General features: G+C 39.3%; 1 protein-coding gene across 1 annotated transcript in view; it reads right to left on the bottom strand.

Moving 5' to 3' along the window:
* Window positions 1-6,048: 6,048 nt before the first annotated feature.
* LOC101861303 (chromatin modification-related protein EAF7) overlaps window positions 6,049-16,034 on the bottom strand; it is a 99,391-nt gene continuing 89,405 nt past the window's right edge. The window contains exons 3-7 of the mRNA XM_035971394.1: window positions 12,879-13,199; window positions 11,280-11,612; window positions 8,830-8,957; window positions 6,820-6,983; window positions 6,049-6,118 (exon numbers count right to left, since the gene is read on the bottom strand). Coding sequence (XP_035827287.1) covers window positions 6,049-6,118; window positions 6,820-6,983; window positions 8,830-8,957; window positions 11,280-11,612; window positions 12,879-13,199 — 1,016 coding nt within the window. The remainder of the gene's footprint in view (window positions 6,119-6,819; window positions 6,984-8,829; window positions 8,958-11,279; window positions 11,613-12,878; window positions 13,200-16,034) is intronic.

Raw genomic sequence — 16,034 nt, 5'->3', positions numbered from 1 at the left:
TAATAATGATAATGATAATGATAATAATAATACAGTAGCATTTGTATAGCACATGTCCCCGCTCGACAGCAGGCTCTAAGCGCTTTACATTATATTTTTAATTTTGGTAGGTGTATTTGTGCAACGTTTTGTTTGTTTGTTTGTTTGTTTGCTCGCCAGTTTGTCTGTTTGTTTGCTTGTTTGTTTATTTAGGCCAAGAGAAGAACATCAACACAATGACGGCCATTTTTGTGAGGGAAAAAAGCAAGACTAACAAATAGAAAGAAAAGTGGGAAAGAAAGGTAGAGCTTACCAGTGGCACCCTCCAACCATCCACGTACAATATTTTGACATGAAACTTTTAAAGATTTAAACAAGAGAATGTTACTTAGGTGCTGTTCGAATGTGGATCAATGTGGTAAAAAAAGGCACTTGTAAAAAACTTAAATAAATAAAATCGAAAAAATTGACATTTTTTCCATCTGTAGGGCAAATTGTGTCTTTTTTTGTCTCCACGATTTATGTGAATTTAAAAACTCATTTCTGGGTGGATTTTACAGACAAACGTTGATCAATCAAGGGCACAAAAGATATGAATTTCAAGACACTCAAGCTCACCAAACTTTGGCTGCCGTTTTCTCTGTAATTTTATTTTTGACACTTGGCTACAACACCTCAATCACTTGGGAATGCATGTACCTCGACTTTTATCCCTATCCGTACGCTCTGGGGTCATTTTGCCCCCCCCCCCCCCCGCGGTTGTATTCTTCACATTTTAGAATACTTCTAGCACGAAGATCTCTTTGAAACTTTCAGTATTTCTCAAAAAATCATTTTGACAGACTGTTATGCAAAGTGTACGGATCGGATTAACGGGTACATTTCCACTTTGAAAGTGGTGACACAGAGTTCCCCACGTCGTATGGATACGATAGTAAAACTCGACGTATGGATAGGGTTAAGTGGTGGCACAGAGTTCCCCACGTCGTGTGGATACGACAGTAAAACTCGACGTACGAATAAGTATTCAAGATAGATGGTTAGTTATCCATCAAAATCAAGACAAACAGACAGGTTTTACAATGATCCCGAGAAGTCCATTATGTACCCCAAAATTGACGAGCGCTTAATTCCACCGTGACATAAAGAAATAAACGCACGTGTATCCGTGGCTCAACGTGACAGAAACACGGATTGATTGATTGTACAATCGACTGACTGGAAGAAACGATGGAACGGTAGTAATAATAATATTAGTAATAATATTAATAATAATAATAGTAATAATAATTTAAAAAATAGAATAATAATAGATAGATAGATTTATAGATAAATAGATAGATAGATAGATAGATAGATAGATAGATAGATAGATAGATAGATAGATAGCATTTTGTATAGCGCAAATCCCCGTTCAACAGCGAGCTGTATATATGTGCTTCACAATTCCAGCAGTTCTGAGAGAATTCTGAAACAACCTCAACTTTCTGGGAAGGATACAGAGCAAGCAGCCATTTATTGGCGCTAAAACACTAACATACTGACAAGACCTTTCGCTGTCTATGGTCGTGTACCCATTCCCACCTGGGTGATGTGAGGAACATACATGTACATACGGACATTGCCGTAGATGTGTGTGTATATGTGTGTGTGTGTGTGTGTGTGTGTGTGTGTGTGTGTGTGTGTGTGTGTGTGCGTGTGTTTGTCGCGTGCGTGAATATTGTTCGTACATGCATTTATGTAAAGCGCCCAAAGCTGTGTTTACACGGTAGTGGGCGCTCTAGAAATGATCTTCATTACTTATTATTATTTTTGATTGTCTTATACAGGCGCAGTCTCTCGCACTGGCTTTATAATGTAAAATAATGCTCAAGGAAAGAAAGAGGAAATGGTCATTTGTACAGGTGATTGTATTACACAGGGTTACTCTTATATAAAAATACTCAAGGGAAGAAATGGAAAAAGGTGTTTATGTAGGTGGTTGTCTTATACAAGTGGCCGTTAGAGTAAGTGGTTGTTTTATACAAGAGGCCGTTAGTACAGGTGCTTTTCTTATACAAGTGACCGTTAGTACAGGTGGTTGTCTTATACAAGTGGCCGTTTGCACATGTTGTAGTCTTATACAAGTGGGAGTTACTGCAGGTTCAATGGAGCATGTGACACGGTCAAAGTTTGAATAATTCAGAGCTTGGTCGATAAACGATGAACTGCCAACCGGTGATGGTCGCTCACTACTGCCCTGTGGACTCCTTCTTCTCTTCCTGCGTTCACGAGACTCTGACTCACTCGTCGACCTTGGTCTTGTCATAAATTGTCGCTAGGACAAGCAGGCTAAACCAGATTTCGGGGGTTTCCAGAAACCTTGATCTACTCAAAAAGTGGGCATTGCCCTACCTATAGGAGAAGTTTGGTTTCATTGGTGTGTTTAAATGTGTTTGTTTATAGAGAAAACTCTCCTTGTTTTTTAAAGAAACTGAACAAGGGGCAAAAACTTTAACTTCGATTTTCTCAAAACAGCGTTTTTTAGGGATAGTCCCTTTATGCTTAAAAGCGATCAATTTAAACTGTTGTCTGTTGCGTCGTTGGGAAATCAGACGCTCGTCGTAATAATGAGGTCGAAAATACTGACATAAATGTTTGCCCGAGGTTGAATTCTTACTGAATTTTTTCCTAAATGATTAGTTGTTGTTTTGTCTTGGTTTTTTTTCCTTTACTGGTGTTATCATACCTATTGAGGAGGACATGGGTGAAATCATTAAGAAGGTAAAAAATAAAAACAAAAACAAACCAAAACCCCCAAAACAAGTAAGTAATTACAATAACAACGACAACAACAACAACGACAACAACAACAAAAGTCCGGGCCCAGAGGTGTACAATATCAGAAGGACGTATGATTACACTTCATTAAGTCTGGGCGGTCCATCAGCTCAGTCGTTATCATGTGGTCGCTTTTAAGCACAAGGGGGCTATCCCGATAAATGCTGTTTTGAGAAAATCGAAGGTAAAGTCTTTTCCCCTTGTTCAGTTTTTTTTTAAGACAAGGAGAGTTTTCTCTATAACCAAACAAGTATACACACCAATGAAACCAAACTTCTCTAAAAGGTAGGGCAATGCTCACTTTGGTGTAGGTCAAGATTTCTGGAAACCCCCGACATCTGTGTTAGCCCGCTTGTCCTTCAAAGCGACCATGTTGAACTACCAAATGGATTGCCCTTGTTCGAATTCCAAACTATATGTAGTCGTTTTTTATCCCCGGTGGCCTATGGAGTTTTTAACTCTCTCCTTCCCTTTGGCCTGGCACCATCGGAAATGGACGTTAAATTCAGACGGAAGTCCTGCCTTGTAAATAACCTAACAGTGTTGATAGGGGTGCTAACTCGTAGAAATACTTTTGACAATGTTAAATCCATACATTCACTTGTTCTCATCAAATTCTTTCTTAACCACAAAAGAACCCAACGAAACGACAACAGCAGAACAACTATAACAACACCGCCACCAACAACAACAGTAGCAACAACAACAGCAACAAGAGAAACAACAGCAACGACAACAGCAACAACAACAACAACAACAACAACAACAACAAACAACGGTTGGCATTTGGCACTCATATGACCTTATGCAGATGCGAGCGCCGTAAAACCCTCTACTATGGAAAAAAAAACTGTTGGCATGGAAAGATGGCAATCTGTAACTTTCCTATTTGAAAACAGCACACCCAGACGAGCTGATACAATTTCCTACTTTAGGAATATTTAGGACAATATTATCTGAAACCGTCTGCTGGGTGGGTTATTATAGAATATTTTCCTCAGAATAATCATATTTAATCTTGCTGTATGAAGAAAATTTCATCTTTGTTCTCACAAGTTCTAAAGTTCAGGGCTTGCAATCTCAGCTAAATGAAGAACTGTCAGAAATAGCCTTTTGAATTAATGCGTGGCACCCTGGTGAAATCAGGTACTTGTCAAAAATGAAATTAAAAGAATCAGCATTTTTCCATCCGTTTGACAATTTTTGTCGCTTTTTTAAAAATGTCTTTTTATCAGCACCTTTTGTGTCCTTTCATGTGTTGATTTTACTGAAAAAGGTTGATAAAAGGCGCAAAAAATTCTCAGTTTCCAAGGACTCTCAAGCTTTGGACGTAACCAAACTTCGGCGTCCATTTTTTCCGCTAATTTTACCCCTGAAACCAGGCGACCCCCCCCCCCTCCTCCTTCAGTCTCAAATATCTCGACTTCAAGATAGACGAAGATAGGTGTATATTATAATAACCAAAGACAGACACATGAACAAGCTTTGAGATGACACCAACATCTCCTCATGGCCGGAAATTGACAGGCGTCTGAGTCCACCACGTCCTGACATTTTCCATTTCATCAAATTGGTCTGGCGTCCTTGGGCGACAAGAAACTGCGCCATCTGTCTATGACACGGGATCCAGTAATATATATACATAATATATATATATATATATATATATATATATATATATATATATATATGTTTGTGTGTGTATGTGTGTGTGTGTGTGTGTGTGTGTGTGTGTGTGTGTGTGTGTGTGTGTGTGTGTATGTGTGTGTGTGTGTGAGAGAGACATCTTGGTGAAATAGGGCACTCGTCAAGATAATGAAATAGAAGAAATTGGCATTTCTCGGCCAATTTGGAAATTTGTTTTTCGAAATTTTGGTTGTGGGCTCAACACCTTGTACGTCCATTCAAAAACACTTTTATGTGTAGATTTTATTGAAAACTGTTTATTAAAAGCACGAAAAATATACATTTGCAGTTTCAAAGGACTCTTAAACTATGAAAATTACCAAACTTTTGCAGTCACTATCTCGTTAATTTTACTTCTGGAACAGGGTGACCTCGCCTCCTTCAACTGCAAATATCTCGACTTTTTTTTTTAATGGATGTTTTTTAAAATCTATAGCAAGGCAGTTGTACAACCTTTTAGATAATACTAATAACTCTATATGCCCACAAATTGACTAGCGCCTGATTCCACCATGTAGTGACACACACACATACAGACACACACACACACACACACACACACACACACACACACACACACACACACACACACACACATATGTATTGTTTTTATTTTATGTTTCTCTGACCCTCACATCCATCTGCTATGTCTACCTTTCAGAGCACTCACAATAATCTCCTTTACCATATCCGTTCGTCGCGTTTTACCACCGCATCCATACGACGTGAGGAACTCTGTGCCACCACTTAACTCTTTCCGTACGTCGTGTTTTACGGGCTGTCCCACGGAAAACCGGAATTTGTCTGTAATTTGAAAACTATTCAATATTTTCCCATTCTGTAAACGCACACTTGTAAAACAATCATTTAGAAATTTCCTGATCGAGCACCATGAGCATCGCACAAACCAAACGAACACAGCAGTTCTCCAAAGATGGCTACCCCATTTGAAAATTGGTCAAGGGTAGAAGTGAGGCCTGTCATTCGGTTTCTGACCACAAAAGGTCTCAAACCTACAGAAATACACACTGAAATAAAGTCAGTTTACGGGGAAAAAGTAATGGCAAAATCACAGGTATATGAGTGGTGTAGTAAGTTCAAAGCCCAGCATACGGATGTCAATGACAAAGTTCACCCAGGGCCTTGTTTTTCTGCCCAGACTGAAGACAACAGGAGTCGCGTTAACGAACTCATTAACACAGACACGCGCCGAAAAATTTGCGAAATTTCCCAGTCGCTAAACATTTCAAAGCCGACTGTCCATAGGATAGTGTTTGATAAGCTGCACTATCGAAAGGTCTCTGCTCGATGGGTCCCAAAAAAGCTGACAGCTGACCACAAGACGCAACGTTTTGAAGTGTCTCAGACTTTGTTGAATCGTGGTCTTCAAGCTGTCACGGGAGTCATGAATGCATCTGGAGACCTCCAACAATACGTTGAAGCATTCCTGAGAAGCATTATTACAGGTGATGAGACTTGGATACACCACATGACTCCTGAGACGAAGAGGGATTCAATGGTTTGGAAGCACACATCTTCACCTCCCCTGAAAAAGTTTAAAGTTCAGCCATCGCTGAAGAAACTCATGGCCACGGTTGTCTGGGATGCCAAGTGTGTTTTGCTTCTTGACATTCTGGAACCAGGACAAACTGTTAATGTTAACATATACTACCAGACCTTTGATAAGCTGAGAGAGGTTGTGCGCCGAAAAAGACCCGGCCTGTTGTCCAGCGGATTCATTTTGCAGCATGCCAACGCAACGCCACACACAGCAAATGCTACGAAAGACTGGATCTAAAGGTTCGGCTGGGAAGTTCTGCCACACACCCCTCACAGTCCTGACTTGGCCCTGTTAGATTATCACCTTTTTGGACCAATGAAATGCCATATTTCTAGACAGCGATTCACCGACGATGAAGACCTCGTGGAAGACGTGAAAGATTGGTTGAAATCCCATAATGAAAAATTCTTTAGAGAGATTCTCCTCCCTGATCCAGCAATGGGGAAAGTGCGTCCAGCGGGGTGGTGATTACATAGAGAAATAAAGCACATGTTGAGGTATAATGGGTTACATTTTTATTATAATAGGACAAAGATTGTTACTTTTATGGACCTTTTCCGGTTTTCGGTGGGACAGCCCTCGTACTATGTTATCCATACGACGAAGGAACTCTGTACAACCACTTTCTAAAGAGGGAATTTACTCATTCATCCGATCCGTACGCTTTGCATAGGAGTCTGTCAAAATGATTGTTTGAGAAATACTGAAAGTTTCAAAGAGATCTTCGTACTAGAAGTATTCTCAAATGTGAAGAATACAACTCCGGGGGGTACAAAATGACCCCTGGGCAAACGGATAGGGTTGCAAGCACCGTAAAACGTTTCCCCCAACAAACCAAAGCTTTACCTTTGACAAAGGCGTGGTCAGTATCCTCCCCCTGAGTGACGTCATGAGCCGGCCCACAGATTCCCAGAGACTTGTCCTCACACGTCATAGCCTGACCACACATGGACGAGAAAAAAAACAAAATTGTTCAAAATGTGTGAAGCATCGTGATGAAATCAAGCGGTCGTCAAAATAAGGACATCGAAGATACTGTCTTTTTCTTCCTGCACGTTTTGCAATTTGTATCGAATTCTTATTTGGGGGGGGGGGGGGGGGTTGACACCATTTATGTCCATTTAAAACACATCTCTGCTTGGAATCTTCTGAAAACGTTGATTATAGGGGAAAAAATGCAAATTTTCAGCTTCAAAAGACTCTCGAGCTCATGTAATCACCAAACTCTGGCCGCCATTTTCTCACTAATTATACCTCTGAAACCAGGTCTATTCTACTTAAATGGGTAATTTTTTCATCGAAAGTAAGACACATAAACAAGCTTTAAGATTATACCAATAACTCCATATGCCTAGAAATTGACGAGCGCCTGATTCGTTGGTGTTGCAATAATTAAACAATTCAACGATATTCTCCAAAAATATCTAAATCACAATTTAAAAAAAACCCAGCAACATAACAAGATCAATGTAAGAATAAGCCTTAGATCTATGACACACATAATGATGCCCTATCTAAACGTTTTAACATCAAATAATTTCTGAATATTCTCCAAAAACATCCAAGTCTTAATTTATTTATGACAATGCTACATAATATACGTCAGCACGGAGAGGAAAATAATTACTTAGATTAGATCTGTTTAATAAATGTATGGCTTGGTTAACATTTCAACATAACATTTGTGAGGCAGCGTGGTGGAATCAGGCTCTCGTCAATTTTGGGGCATGTAGAGTTATTGGTATCATCTTAAAGCTTGTTTACTTGTCTTTATTTGGATTAAAAGAATACCCATTTATCTTGAACACAAGTCGAGATATTTGCAAATGAAGGAGGTGGGGATACTTGTTTTCAGAGGTAAAATTAGTGAGAAAATGGCCGCCAACAATTAGTTATTTCCTTAGTTTAAGAGTCCGTCGTAATATAAAATTTACATTTTTTGTGCCTTTAATCAATGTTTTTCTGAAACATCTACACAGAAATGAGTTCTTTAATGGGCATGAAAGGTGTTGAGCCAAAAAACAAAAATTCTATAAAAATTCCCAAACCAGCGCAAAAATGCAAGTTTCTTCACTTTGATTCTTTTGACGAGCGGCTCATTCCACCACGATGACTCACATATTACTATGTCAAGCGTGCTGACCAAATACGTTTCTTCCCGCATTCCACAACTGGGGATATTGGCCAAAAATCGACACTAGGGTCAAATTTGTAGACTTTCTATTGATGCCATACTCTTTAAGTATAACATGCCTTTTACTATTTCCAACTTATAATTTTTAAAAACTTCACCTAGAAGCCTGGTGTTCCTATTTCCAAATGGCTCGAATCTGAGAAGTGACTCTTTTTGTCAGTACGCTTCACATAAAAAAATACTGCAGTAATATAACAATATTATGTGAAACGGCGCCAAGATCGATTTGATAAAAAGTCGAAGATCTGTGAAACATAACGATGTCCTATCTAAATATTTTAATATTGAAAAATTCCAGAATATTCCGGCCAAATATAAAAGTCTTAATACACTTTGCCACCTCATTTTGTGGAAAATCCAAAGACACTGGGTAGTAAACATTGCCAATAATTGGCGAGATGAGATGGCAAACGTGTTTTAATTTATTTAACGCTACATAGTATACGCCAACACGGATTTGAAAGAAATAATTACTTGGATTAGATCTGTGGAATAAAATTGGCTTGGTTAACATTCCAACGTAAGAACTTAAAATAGTTTGAGCTAATCTCTGTGTGTTAGCTAGGCAGGGTTTAATCCAAAAGGTCACCTGCATGCGAGCGCCCTTGCAGTTGGAGGCAGACGCCAGTTGCTTGCCCAGGCGACATTCCCGCGTCCTCATCCGCGTGTACTGGTTCACCTCAAACCAGGCTGACCAGCGAGTCCACTCTGGAGGGGCTGTGAACGACAAGGACAACAACATGGATTCACTGACCGTTGAGGAGCGACAGAGATTGGGAGGGGGGGGGGCTGGAACCCAATTCAAATGAAGGAGGGATAAAATAAAACCCAATTCAATGACCGTTGCGATGTGAAGGAGGAAAGAAAAAAAGACACACAATTAAATTACAGTTGAGAGGTGAAAGAGGCTAGAAAAAATCAAACAATTCAATGACCGTTGAGAAGTGAAGGAAGAAAGATAAACCCAATTCAATGACCGTTGAGAAGTGAAAGAGATGGGGGTAAAAACCCGTGATAATGCACTATCATTATTTATCAAATCTGTTAAGACTGTACATTCCAACTCGCAGTATAAGGTCATCAGCTGACAAAAAGAAATTTTTGTTAGGAACGAGGGATCAAACCACACCAGAACACCCACCAACTACCCACTATGTGTGTTTTAATACAACAACTGTAAAAATAAACTCCTACTCGAGGGTGATAGGAGGGTGCTCTGGTGTGGTTTGCTCCTTCTTACCTAGCAAACATCTATTGTCTTTATCTTTCTCCTTCTTTTTTGTGTTTGTGACTCTCTTGTAACCCCTCTAATCTCCGTGACTTATATATATATATATATATATATATATATATATATATATATATATATATATATATATATATATATACACACATTTATATATATATGACCTTATTGTGTTGCAAGTACCGTAAAACCTATACTAAAAATTAAGATAGAAACGAAAAATAAAACAAACGAACAAACAAACAAACAAATATCCCCTCTCACATATGACGCTACTGTGTTGCAAGAGCTAAAATATTCATGCTAAAAAAAAAGAGAGAAAAAAAAGGACAAATGTAAAGACAAACAAAACAAACCAGTGCCCATTCACACGTGAGGCTCTTGGGTTGCAAGTGCCGTAAATCACAAACTAAAAATAAAGATAAAAATAAGAAAACAAACAATTGTGAGGCAGCGTGGTAGAATCAGGCTCTCGTCAATTTTTGGGCATGTAGAGTTATTGGTATCATCTTAAAGCTTATACACTTGTCTTTATTTGGATGAAAAAAATATTCATTTATCTTGAATACAAGTCGAGATATTTGTGAATGAAAGAGGTGGGGGTCAGCTGTTTTCAGACAGATGTAAAATTAGTGAGAAAATGGCCGCCAAAGATTAGTTATTTCCTTAGCTTAAGAGTCCGTGGTAACTGAAAATTTACATATTTTGTGGCTTTAATCAACGTTTTTCAGAAAAAATTCACACAGAAATGAGTTTTTTTATAATGAGTATGAAAGGTGTTCAGCCAAAAAACAAAAATACAATACAAAATTCTCAAATCTGCGGAAAAATGCAATTTTCTTGACTTTGATTATTTTGACAAGAGCCTGATTCCACCACGCTGTCTCACAAATGCCCTCTCCCTCATGACGCTATTGGGAATCTATCAGGGCCGCGCACTTTTTGATGATATGGAAACACATAGCTTGCCGATTCTATCCAACGGTTACAGATCCCTTGATAAAATTACTCTGTACAGCCCCCATCCAAATATGTTCATCTTTCTGCACTACGTTAAGCAACTTCATCAAACTTACAAACACAAACCAAACAAAAAGGCACTGCCAAGAAAGAAGGGAGAATAAATTATGTAACACGCAAATGTACAACTTCAATTTTTATCCTGAATAAGCAAGAAAATTCTACCCTAACACATTAACGATCCCCTGTAGATATGTTTTTATACCTGAAGAGCTTAATATTCACTCAATATAAAATCCAACTGATATCTGGTCCATAGCTCAGTTTTAAAAAAAACGGCTGAGGGTACTTAAATTGTTGGATCCTACATGTTTTGGTAACCATCAATCTAAGTGTATCGATAACGTAAAAAAGTGTGTGGCTCTAATAGCGCGCGACGTTGATAGTTTTTGCTCGAAAGTGCACGGTTTTGATATTCTCCCACTCTATTGTGTTGCAAGTGCCATAAAACCCGTACTAAAAACAAAGAAAAAAGAAAAGAAAAAGAATTTAAAAAACCCGAAAAAAACAACAAATGGCCACTCACTGATGACACGATTGTGTTGCAAGTGCAATAACGCCCGGGCTAAAAACAAAGAAAACAAAAAGGAAATTAAAAGAGGAAATTACTTTTTTTTTAAAAAAAGAAGCTAACAGCAATAGAACACCAACAAACTCCCAAACACGTGTCCAGCAGTGCAATAATAAACTGAAACCTGAGCCTACTCACCAACAACTTTGAAATAAAAAACAAACAAACAAACAAACAAACAAACAAACAAATGCCCACTCACAGATAACGCTGTTGGAGGCGGCGGCCAAAGAACTGGCAGGCGCATCATCATAAACAACATCATTCATCGCCTTATCATCCTCCTCCTTGTCGTCACCATCTTCATCTCTCTCAGCTTCCTCCTCTTTTTCCCTCTCCTCATCCTCCTCTTCATCCTCCTCTTCTTCTTCTGCCTCTTCCTCCTCTTCTTCCTCCTTGTCTTCCACAAAATCGTCGTCGTCTTCGCTGTCTGTATCCACGAAGGTTTGGTCAAGGGTATCCAAAGACTTCTGGAGTTGTTCCAGATGAGATTTTTGGACGTCTGTCGAGTTCTTGGCGTTGTCTCTGCCCCCTTCTGTGGTGGAAACACGGACATGTCGAAATCAAGAGTGGTGTCTTACACAGATGAACGCCTTGGACAGTACATTAGTAACACTGATAATAGTGATTACAGTAGTAATAATAATAATAATAATAATAATAATAATAATAATAATAATAAGGATGATGATGATGATATTAATAATAATAATGATGATGATAACAATAATAATAGTAATAATAATAAGAATAAGAATAATAATAATAATAATAATAATAACAATAATAATAATAATGATAATAACAATAATAATAATAATAATAATAATAATAATAATAATAACAACAACAATAATAAAATGATGATCATAATCTAGACAATAACGCCCCCCCCCCCCATGAACACAGTGTGTTTTGGGGTGGGGGGAGGAGTGGAAATAACATTAAAGAAGGAGGAGCAGACCACACTCCAGCACCTTCCAAAGCCCCCTAGACACGTGTCCAGCAGTGCAATTATAAACTGAAACAATCACCAGGGCCTACTCTCCAACATCTTTAAGTTTCAGCTGACAATGCAGTAATACAGTTAAAAGGAAATTTCATGCTTTCAAAAGAAGCTACTCACACTAGAGCGCCTTCCAAAGCACTCCAAACAAGTGCTCAGAAGTGCTATAATAAATTGAAACAATAACCCAAACCTACTCATCAACTTTAATATCTGCGAGTTCAAACCTTACAATACCCCACGGGGCAGTGCCACTGACAGCAGTGTCTTTAGGCCATTCCCAAAAGGGGGACATTTCTCGTTCAAACATAGTAGTATAGTAGAATTGTAAATGGGCTGACTCATGTCACGCTCATAACTGTGCCTGATCTACAACAGGGAACAGCTGCTTTTTCTTTCCTGATCCTTACTATTGACATTTTCCTCTACTTCCCTTGTATGTTTGTCACTCTCTTGTGACCTGCTATTTCCGGGGTGCCTTGATAGTTGAAGCAAACCTTGTGCTGCTGAAGCTAGAGAGGTGAGCAGTCAGTCTGATTCCCTGTAAAGACTTCTCTGTTGACATCCACCCCTTGGCGCTCATATGACTTTATGCAGTTGCGAGCGCCGTAAAACCCTCTACTCTAAAAAAAAAAAACAACCTTTACAATCAATACGTCTTGAACAAAGAAATAAATTATAAAAGGAAATTACATTTTTTTAAAGAAGCTAACCACAATAGAACACTTTCCAAACCCGCAAACACGTGTCCAGCTGTGCAACAATAAACTGAAACAATAACCTGAGCCTACTCACCAACAACTTTAAACTTGAGCGAGCCCGCCTCTAACTTTTTGGACGTCTTTTTGGACGTGGGCGTCATCACAGGGGGCGGGGGCGGATCTGTGACGTCACTCAAATCTCCTGACCCTGAGCCCGACCCGGAGGAGAAGAACTCTTCGTCATCAACAATGACGTCATTCCTCGGCCCAGCCATGACGATGTGGCCTTGACCCGTGCTGATCTTCACTTCGTCAGTCTGTGAGTTGATGTCTGACAGCGACAGGGAAGGGATGGGGTCGTCCAGGTCGATAAAATCTATGTCGTGGACTCCATTGAGAGAATTCCTCGAGTCGTCTGAAAGGTGAAAGAGAAGAAAAAAAAATTAGCAAATCTTTTCGGTTGAACGCTGTAGGGTGTTTTCAAGAGGCTCAGTATCTCCTCATTGACCGTTCACTTTCGACAGGAGCGCGTCAAATTGGTGGAGAGCCATTGCACACGACCAAGACAAAATGTGAGGCGTGCTGACGAAATGAGTTACTTCGCACAATGCTGACAAAATCAGTTACTTCTCACAATGCTGACAAAATCAGTTACTTCTCACAATCCACATATGGAGATATTGGTCACTAATCATCACCGGTGTCAAAGTTTGTAGAATATCTTTTTAAGTCAGATTATATACTTTTAACTATAACATGCCTTTATTTATTTCAATGTAATAAATTCTATTTTTAAAAACTTCACCTATACGCGTGATAGGCCAACACCTTTGTCCCTAATGTTTGAATCCGAGAAGTAACTCATTTTGTCAGTACGCTTCACAAATTTCTCCCTGCCAGATGAATAATGATTGTCAAAACTCGATAAAACAGCACGTTAGGGTGGACGGGGGGGGGGGGGGGGCAGGTTCGAACCAGGACCATGAGTTCTTTAAAAAAAGTTTTAGTAGAGGTTTTGCTGCCCTCGCAACTGCATAAGGTAATATAAGCACCAGAAGATTAGAGGTGTTACAAGAGAGTAACAAACATTAAAAAGAAGAAGGGGAGATAAGGACGATAGATGTTTGATAGGAAAGAAGAAGCAAACAACACCAGAGCACCCGCCAACCACCCACTCGATGAGTTCTGTAGCCCACCATAATACCAGCTGAACGAAAGCTGCTTTCAAAATATAACAAAGGAATGGAAAAACAGATCACGTCATTTTCAACCAAGGCTAAATGAGAAGCACCCAAAAATGTTGGTTTGATTAATTGGATGTTTTAAATAAAAATGAAATTGTGGCTTTGAATCACAAATGTTGCCAGTCCAATGAATACGTAATACGAGTTTTGATGACACTTCACTTGGTGTCAGGCTGTACTACAGTTTGGATGACCCCAGTTCAAATCCCTAACAGGGACATTCCTGAAATAGGGGTCTTTGTCTGTGTATGTGTGTGTTTATATGTGTATGTGTAATACGTGTGAGTATGTGTGTAAGTGTGTGTGTGTGTATGTGTGTGTGTGTGTGTGTGTGTGTGTGTGTGTCTGTGTGGGTGTGTGTGTGAGTGTGTCTGTCTGTCTGTCGTTCTGTCAGTCTGTCCTCGTCTTTCTCCTCCCCCCCCCCCCACCAAAAAAAATAAATTCTCTCTTTTTTCTCTCTCTCTATCTCTCTATCTATCACCCCCTCTCTTTCTTTCTCCCTCTCTGTCTCTCTATGTCCCTCCCCCACCCAAACTACATAACACCACACCACACCACACCACACCACACCACACCACACCACACCACACCCCACCACTCCACACCACACCACACCACACCACACCACACCACACCACACCACACCTCACCACACCACACCACACCACACCACACCACACCACACCACACCACATCACACCACACCACACCACACCACACCACACCACACCACACCACACCGTTTTGTAATCTATTATTTCCAATAATTAGGGGACACCAATTGCTCTATTGCATTGTGTTTTTATAAGACGAAATAAACGATAAACAAAATGAGAAATATAATTATCAAAACGTGGTGGAAATAGGCGCATAATATGAACGTTTGGCCGCATGGAGTTACTGGTATCATTTTAAGGCTTGTTTATTCGTATTGCTTTTCTGTTTAGAAATACCCATCTATTTTTGGAATAGATGTCGAGATATTTGCCACTTAAAGAGGTGGAGGTCCTCCAGTGTCAGCAGGTAAAATTTGAGAGAAAATGACCAGCACAGATTGGTGATTTCCAAAGCGTGAGTGTCCTTGTATACCGCACATTTATGAGGTGTGCTGACAAAATGAGTTACTTCTCAGATTTTAGCCCTATGGACATAGATACGTTAAATTTAGTGGTTGAGTTTATACAATGTATTTGTATGAAATTATAAAAGAAATTTGAAGCAGCGTGGTGGAATCAGGCTCTCGTCAAAATAATGTAAGTGAAGACACTTTTTTCGGCAGGTTTATGAATTTTTATCATTTTTTTTTTTTACTCAACACCTTTCATGCCTATTAAAGAACTCATTTCTGAGAACATTTTTCTAAAAAACGTTGATTAAAGGCACAAAAAAATGTAAATTTTCAGTTACCACGGACCCTTAAGCTAAGGAAATAACTAATCTTTGGCGGACATTTTCTCAATCATTTTACCTCTGAAAACAGGTGACCCCCACCTCCTTCATTTTTAAATATCTCGCCTTGTATTCAAGATAAATGGATATTTTTAAATCTAAATAAAGACAAGTGAATAAGCTTTAAGACAATACCAATAACTCTACAGGCTCAAAAATTTACGAGAGCCTGATTCCACCGTGCTGACTCACAAATGTTTCACGTGGCTTAGACGTAATGATTCAAGGATGATGAGTCATGGGAGAAAGAAAAGCTAAGAGCCTATTGCCGTGGAACCAGGGGAAAGAAAGAAAGAAAGAAAGAAAGAAAGAAAGAAAGAAAGATAGAAAGAAAGAAAGAAAGAAAGAAAGAAAGAAAAGAAAACAGACAACATTAATGAAACCGGCGGTATTGATTGGAATGTCGAGATGAGATGTATTTCGACACGATCAAAACTACATGATGTGTGACAAATGATGGGGAACTGTTTCAGGTTGTGGTTGTAGGTCTCGAGAGAGGGAGAGAGGGGGAGAGGGGGTAGAGAGGGAGAGAGAGGGGGGAGAGGGAGAGAGAGGTT

This window comes from Aplysia californica, unplaced genomic scaffold (assembly GCF_000002075.1).
Source record: "Aplysia californica isolate F4 #8 unplaced genomic scaffold, AplCal3.0 scaffold00427, whole genome shotgun sequence".
NCBI lineage: Eukaryota > Metazoa > Mollusca > Gastropoda > Aplysiida > Aplysiidae > Aplysia > Aplysia californica.
Note: the sequence above shows the minus strand (reverse complement) of the source record. Positions and strands in the feature narration are given on the sequence as shown.